The sequence below is a fragment of the Nannospalax galili genome, unplaced genomic scaffold, assembly GCF_000622305.1.
Source record: "Nannospalax galili isolate Female #2095 unplaced genomic scaffold, S.galili_v1.0 scaffold1454, whole genome shotgun sequence".
NCBI classification, from domain to species: Eukaryota; Metazoa; Chordata; class Mammalia; order Rodentia; family Spalacidae; genus Nannospalax; species Nannospalax galili.
In genome coordinates, this window is record NW_008334056.1 from 1,023,136 (window position 1) to 1,031,358 (window position 8,223).

The following is an 8,223-nucleotide window of genomic DNA, read 5'->3' on the forward strand; positions in this document are numbered from 1 at the left end:
TCTCTCTCTCTCTCTCTCTCTCACACACACACACACACACACATACACACAACCCAAAGAAAATAGTTTAATTTGTAACTTTTAAAAATCATCTTAATATACATGAAAAAGACTGAGTATATCAACAGTTATCTCAAAGTAACCTACACAATTATAGGCTAATATTTCTTTTTCAGGTCTATTATATTGATATTCAAGTCAATTTAGACATGACTTGTTCAAACAAAACAGAATGACAGCAGTTAATCCACCTATAAATTGAATATACAAATGCAATAAATATTTATTATTTCAGCCAATTCTCCTATTACAATAAAACCTTCTGCAGTCTTTCCCTCCATTAAAGGGTAAAGAGGCTGAACTTTACCTCTAAAAGGCTCTATGCTGAATCCCTAACCCTTGGGATCTCAGATAGAAACAGGGTCACTGCACATGTGGTAAGTTAAAATGAGAGTGCATCAGAGTAGGCTAGACCTAAACCTCCTGTGAGTGCAGAAAACGGGGAAGTCTGGACACAGACACCCAGAAGGTAGAACGCCCCGTGAAGATGCAGCAGAGATCAGGTGACGCTTCCATGAGCCAGGCGACACCTAGGACCCCAAGCAGATAGGAAAGGTATGGAACAGGCTCTCTCCCACAGTGCTCAGATGGACCCTGTGGGCACCCTGACCTTGGGCACTCTGTCCTCCAGAGCTGGGGACAATGCATTCCCCATGACCCTGACCTTGGGCACTCTGTCCTCCAGAGCTGGGGACAATGCATTCCCCATGACCCTGACCTTGGGCACTCTGTCCTCCAGAGCTGGGGACAATGCATTCCCCATGACCCTGACCTTGGGCACTCTGTCCTCCAGAGCTGGGGACAATGCATTCCCTGTGGTAGGACTCCCAGTGCCACAGCAGCCTCAGGCCCCAGAGGCCCCAGAAAGCTTCAAGGCCCACCAAGTGGATCTCTAGGCTAGACCGCCTTGCCTTCTCTGTGAGCTCCAAGCTGAGAAAAAGGCCCTGTCTGAACAAACAAGGTGGAAAGCCACAGAGAAGTGAGAGAGAGAGAGAGAGAGAGAGAGAGAGAGAGAGAGAGAGAGGAAGGATACCAGGTGTATCTGCAGAAGCAGCAGGAACCAAAACTCCAGAAGAAACCAAGGTACAGAAAGATAAACAGTAACTATTGATACTAAGTCAAACTTTATATATGAGATAATCTTATTTCTGTCAAACTCAAATTTAGGAGCTGGAGAGATTGTTCCGTGGTTAAGAGCACTTGCTGCTCGTTCAGAGAGCCCAGGTTCAGTTTCTAGATAGTGGCTCACCTCTATCTAGTTCCAGGGATCAATGTCCTCTTCTGGCTTCTGCAGACAATGCACACACATGGTGTACATACATGCATGCAGGATAACACTCATTATGTAAAATAGAAATGAATAAATCTTTAAAAACAGTTTAGGGGCTGGAGATATGGTTCAGTGGTTAAAAGCACCTGTTTTTTTCCAGAGGACCTGGATTCAGTTCCCAACACACACATGGCAGTGACAACTGTTTGTAACTCCAGTTCCTGGGGATCTGACCCTCTTCCAGCCTCTGCAGGCACTGTATACATGTGATGCACTTACATACATGTAGGAAAAATAAGTCATACACATAAAATAATATTTTTAATAAGAACATTGCGGCTAGAGATATGGCTCAGCAATTAAGAGCACTGGCTGCTCTTGCAGAGGACCCAGATTCAATTCCCAGCACCCACATGGTGTTTAACAACCATCCATAATTCTAGTTCCAGGGAAATCCAATGCCTTCTTCTGACCGCCACGGGCATTTTACAACACAGGTAAACTTAAACATATATGAATAATTCTACCACTTTCTACTCTGAATGATAAATATTTAAGTTTTATTCTATTTTTTTGTCTTTTTGAGTCAGGGTCTCCCTATAGCCCCAGCTGTCCTGGAACTCACCATGTAGACCAGGCTGGCCTTAAACTCACAGAGATCCGCCTGCCTCTGCCTCCCAAGTGCTGGGATTAAAGATTTTATTCTATTTTTAATTTGAAGTGACATGAGATTATATTTAGTGTAATTTAGTAAAATCATGTTAATATGAATTTTACACATATTTCATGATACATAAAGCAGTTTCATGAAGATCTCACACTTCTCCATCCCAGACTTAAGAACCACAGTAGAAGGGTCAGGAACCCTCCCAGATTCAGAAGATGCTTGCCAAATCAGGAGGGAGTTGAACTTGAAATTCAGAGAGAGGGTTTTAACTTGTTTGGCATGCATGCCCCAGAGTGAAAGGCACTTCAATCAAAAGTACTTAGTGCTTCTTCAAAGACAGTAGTTGAAGAGCAGACGTGGAGGTTCACGCCTGCAATCCGAGCACTTAGGAGGCTGAGGCAGGAAGACTGCCTTGAGTTTGAGCTCTGCTTCCACTATAAAGTGAGCTTGAGGACAGCCTGGGCTACAGAGTGAGATCCTGCCTCAAATGAAGAGATGCTAGTGAGCACAGATGTGGTGTTATTTCTTCTTCACCATTTCCCAAGGTGTCACTAAGGGACAGAGTGTATGGCAAGGGGACAGCTCCGGAGATGCGGCTGCCCCTTCCCCAGGTGCCTCCTACTTCCGCAGGACCACCACGGTTTCTATTTCTGTCTGGCTGAAACACGGAAAATTACTCTCCCGGAACTTCAGATGTTTGCCTTTCATGAAGTTGGTTTGTCCAGGATCAAATTTCAAGTGCTACGTGGGCACCTGCCTCTCAAGAAGCAAAAACCAAGCAACCAGACACAAACCACCCCACCCGCTTACAAACCCATGGACCCTGTTCACCTGCGTCCAAAAGTGGTTTCTACATTTCCAAGTCAGAGCCCGTGGATCACGTGTGCTCCTGGATGCACATGTGTTTCCACTTAGGATTTTGGAATGCATATATGATCCCACAAAGGGTGATAAATATTAGCAAATCTTCTAAGAATGAAAGTCCTTTAGGACTGTGTGGGCCATGTTTTAATTTGGCTTATAACATGTATGACTCACACGAGGCTGAAAGGTCTGCTTTTTCCATCTCTCTGTGAGATAAAGTAAGGAAGAAAACCCTCCCCAGACAATCCATCCGGACGGTTACAGCTAGACAGAGGCAGCGCTGTGAATGGGGCTGTCTTCTCTGGTCTTGAACCTGTTTGACCAGCCTATCCTAATTGGTCAGCGACTTAGGGTAAGCTGGACATGAACCGGTGTCTGCTACAACCACATCAGAGGCTTCAGCAGGATGGAGATTTTTGCTGTGAGAATCTAAAGCACAGACAGAGACTGGTGAACTGGGATGTTCTATCTGCCCGTCACAGCATTAAGTTTTTTAAAATTTAACCCCCCCTTTAATGCATTTGTGTGTGAATGTGTGTGCGTGTGAGTGTGTTCCTGTGTGCAAGTACACACACACACACACACACACACACACACACACACACATATATGGTACGCATGCACATGAGTGCATGTGGACACCAAAGGACAACCTCAGGTGTCAGTCCCAGCCACTTCCTTTGAGACAGGGTCTTTCAGCAGCCTGCAGCTCATCAATCAGGCCAGACTGTCGCAATCAACGAGCCCCAGGGATCTGCCTAGCTCTGCCTCCGTAGAGCTGGGATTACAAGCATGCACCACCATGGTTGGCTTTCATACATGGGTTCTGGGGATCACACTCAGGTCCTCAATGTTTGCCTGTAAGTGGTTTCCTGACTAAGCTATTCCCCCAGCCCCAAAACGACTCCATTCAGGAACACTCTCCCCATGCAGGCCAAGTTCCTCACCACACAGGATGGTGCATCTCACCTAGCACAAGGAACGCCAAATGCGTCAAGTACAGCAAGCTTTCATACAGTTCTATTTCTTTGTGGAGAATTTCCTTCCCAACCCACATTTCTTGACCTGACTTTTACTCTTCTAAAGACTGCAAGAAGCCCTCACAACCTCCTGAAAACCAGCCATGGGCCTAGCCCCCTCTGACCCTGGACACTCCTACTGTGAATTCATGTTGCTGTGTCTCCAGATGTCATACAGCCCTCTAAGGCAGGACATCCCTGGCTCATTTGACCACCCCCACATGCAGCACAATGTGTCAGCCCTGATGAAGCCTGCTTTTAATACTCTCAGAAGGAAATAGAGATGACCAATCTGATCCCCCCAAAAAGTGGATCGTACAGGAGATAAGAGAATGAAGGTTTCCCGGTGGCCCCTAGGGTGTTACTTAACCCCATGTATAACCCAGCTTCCTCTTCTGTGACCACTTCTCCACACATGTTTTCTGAATCCCAACACAACGACACAAACACAATAAAACCAACGAGGAAGAGAAGATGGTGGATCCAAGGCAGTCTTTTCAAAGGGGAAGACACCCTCCTGTGTCTAACACTGTGAGACAGCACTAGAATTCATCAACTACCCTTCCTCATTTCATGGGTTCCCAGCGGGGCCCAGCCCTATTTCCCCTGGCCACGTGCTCATCACTAGCCCAAATGGTGTCAATGAAGGCCGGAATGCTCCAGGGACAACAGGGACGGAATGAGCATGGTGGCCATTCGAGAGCAAGCAGGTCTCAAAGAACACCTTTCACACATTACAAACCCAATCCACGTGCTGCTCACCAGAAGGAGGGGCAGCCTAAGAGACAACCATCCACCTCCGTGCCAGGCATGGCCAGGGAAAGAGGAATTAGCACATGGCAAGAAAGGATGATCGGAACAGGTCTGTGTTGGTCTGGTCATGAAGCCTGGCAGCCTTCCCTGGGGCCACCACTTCCGGCTGAATCCTCAAACCCTGCTCTCTCCCTAGGGAAAGGCCAGGGGCTTCAGGTACAGGTGCTGATGCCAGGCTACTATGCTTACTGAACCCCAAGCCAGATGAGAGTAAAACACCGCTTACCTTCTGAAAAAAGTCTTCCCCGCTCCTGCCTTTTCCCTCGGCCGCAGCTGCAAATAAAAAATAAAAACATACACATTTAAAATACTTTGTTTCAATTTGTCTATTCAAAAACACTCAAACAGCAGGTCTGCAAACCCGAAGATAAAATGGAAGCCATCCTGGCTCTTCCACACCTCAGTGCCTCATGGGAGATGCCAAGCTGAGCAAGCATAGAATATGAAACCCCGTCAGTTACACATCTTTAGAGTATGTGGAAGACCGAGTGAGTCTCCATCTCCACACTGAGATGAGATGTCTCTGCCCTTTCATGGTAAAGGAAGTGTTCAAGAATGAATGCCATGATCAAAGCCACCAGCTGCGCTCCCCGAACTTGCCCTCTGTAATCAATCCCAGACACCAGGCCACACATCAAGCCATAGCACATCCAACTTCTTTGCCGGTTCGGCTTTATGCTTTTGTCAACTCAAGTTTCCAGGAAAATTGTCATGCCTGTATTGAGGATTTTACAAAGCAGACTACTGACTAGAACTTTATGACCACAGAGAGTTGAGGTTGCAGATCCAGAGCCCAATTATCTTGTTTTATCTTCCTGTCCCATTACTTTGATCACTGTTGTGTCTGAGCTAACAGCCTCAGGATCATCAGGTGACAGCTTCTGGAATGGTTTAACTCAACAGATCCGCCAGCTTCCATCAACCCAAGACTGTCAATCAGAGAGCATCTGAGGCCTGTGGCAGACTCCCTGCTTTGCTATAACCCACCTACCAGATGTTCCCACCAATGCACTTGAAAAGGTGCCTTGATTTATAAAAGCTTCACTTGATGAAACTATCTCCTCATAAGAACATGTCATTTGGAGCAACCTGGATCCACATCTCAAGCCAAGCCATTCACGTTCGGCTCAAGAATAAACTTACTCCCCTAACCGCACCCTCCTCCCTAGAATTCGTCAACCAACCTTCCTAATTTCTCCCCGTCATTCCTCAGTCAGGCCCAGCCTGTCCTCACCCCACTACAGGGCATGACGAGGTGAGAGCCACGTTCTGTGAAAACAGTTTACGATGACCCCTTGCCCTCCTGAGATCCCAGCCGGCCCCCCACAGTACTTGAACCCTTCCTCCGCGCACACACAGCAGGAGAGACAAGAATTAATAACGATGGTGATTAATAAGAATTAATAACGATGGTGAAAAGCACAGTCGGTCGTAAACGTCACGTGAGAAGATGCTACGTCAGAGGCGTACGTCCTAGTCACAGTAGCCTGTGGAAGTGGGGTAAACCCACGGCTCCTCCTGTATCCTCAAACATCTTGTGACTCTGTGGATTTTTATTCATTTGTGGTGGGAGACAGTGACTGACAGGTGAGAAGGTAACATAACTGCACCTGCTTGTCAGAGCATCAGACCAATGCTTTCCACAGACACAGGGCAGAGCAGCAAGTTAGCCAGATAAATGTACACAAGCAAGCTGGGCTCCAGCTCCTGGAGGCCAGAAGACGTGGTGACCCCAAACCTGCTGCACGTGCGCATGTGCATATGTGAGTGCATGTGCATGTATGTGTACATGTGCATGTGTGTCCATGTGTTTGTATACATCTGTGTTTATATAGGAGTCTATGTACGTGTATCCATATGCATCTATGTGTGTGTTTGTGTATCCATGTGTTTGTATGCATGTGTGTTTATATATGCATGTAAGTACATGTGTTTATGAGTGCATGGATATGTGTATATATGCATGCCTGTGTGCATGTGAATATGTGTATGTGTTTGTGTCTCTATATGTACATGTGAGTGCATGTGCTTGTGTATGCATGTATGCATACGTGTATCCATATGCATGTATGTTTCTATGCATGTGCTACTTATATACGCATGTGCTATTTATATATGCATGCATGAGCACTTTATGTATACATGTGTGCATGTATATGCATATGCATGTGTATTTGTGCATGCATATGCACGTGTGTGCATGTGTTTGTATACATGTGTGTGTATGTATGGGTGTATTCATGTGTATGTATGTTTCTATGTACATATATTTGTGTCAATATGTGTACAAATGTGCATATTTGTGCATTATGTATTTGTGTGTGCATGTGTGTCTGTGTGTGGGCATTGTGTGTTCACATGATTATAGACACAAATTTAAAGGGTCAGTTACTTAAGAATCGCACTTGTCACTTGCTCTGATGAGCGACTACTGTGAGTCTGACATTTTAGGTAAAGTGACAACTAGTAAGACTTAAACCCTTTCACCAACTCAAATTGAACAATCACAGGTAAGCGCCTTCCATCAACACATTTCCAGCAAAACAGGGAAGCAGAATACAGGTTTTGGGGATTTCCAAGGACAAAGAAAATACATGGGGGAAAAAAGCTAAAAAGAAACAAAAATATTCGATTTAATGTGGTATGGTTGAAAGACAGCCTAAAGATGTCTAAATCCTAATGTCTGGGACCAGGGACAATGTGACCTTCAGCAGCAAGGTGTGGGGGGAGGGTTGTTCTGACAGGTCCATCATCGTGTCCCTGTAATAAAGAAGCAGGGGTCAGAGCACATGACAGCACGCCAGTGAGGGAGATGGGAGAATCATACACCCACAAACACAGAAACTGGAGATGAAAAGATTTGAAAAGAAGGAAGGGCCACAAGCCAAGGAATTTCAGGCAGCCTCCAGAACTGGAAAGGTCAAAGAAACGCAGTGTCCTATGGGCAGCAAGATCCACTGCAGACTTCTGACCTCCAAGAGTGTAAGATAATGAATGTACTCTGTGCTGAGCCGCTAGACTGGCAGCAGTTTCTCATAGCAGATAAAAGACATGAAATTTCACAAGTGGTTCCAGATCGTTCTGATGTGGTTCCAGATCGTTCATCCATCCTGGGATATGAATAATCTGTTAACTAGTGTATCTGCCTGTATGTGCTACCCAGGGCCCGGTGAATGGCAGGGGCCCTCTGACGAGCATTGGACTATTGTGTAAGGGTCACCTGAACACATCAGCACCATGAAGCTGCAACTTGTGCCGATAGCTGAGGTAGGTTCTAAATGTGACTAACGAGTGGGTAGCTCATAAAGGGTGGATACACTAAACAGATGATTCATATCCCAAGAATGATGAATGCTGTGGAACCACAAAAGATTTTATCATGTCTTTCAGACTAGTCTGTAATTTAAAACTTAAGAATACTACAGGCCTTAACAAGGGACATACGGATAAAAATTGGTATTATTAATGGAGAAATGGGAAAAACGGGGGCACCTTAAGTGGGAAAACCATGATGGAGGGGTGAGACAATG

General features: G+C 45.7%; 1 protein-coding gene across 6 annotated transcripts in view; it reads right to left on the reverse strand.

Annotated features, from left to right (window-relative positions):
• Nucleotides 1-8,223, reverse strand: part of Bicc1 (BicC family RNA binding protein 1) — a 280,380-nt gene that overhangs the window by 171,779 nt on the left and 100,378 nt on the right. For 5 of the 6 annotated variants that reach the window (XM_017797134.2, XM_029561567.1, XM_029561566.1 and 2 more), the window contains exon 2: nt 4,920-4,966. The exons of the other annotated variant lie outside the window; for it this stretch is intronic. In XM_017797134.2, coding sequence (XP_017652623.1) covers nt 4,920-4,966 — 47 coding nt within the window. The remainder of the gene's footprint in view (nt 1-4,919; nt 4,967-8,223) is intronic. 6 annotated transcript variants of the gene reach the window in all.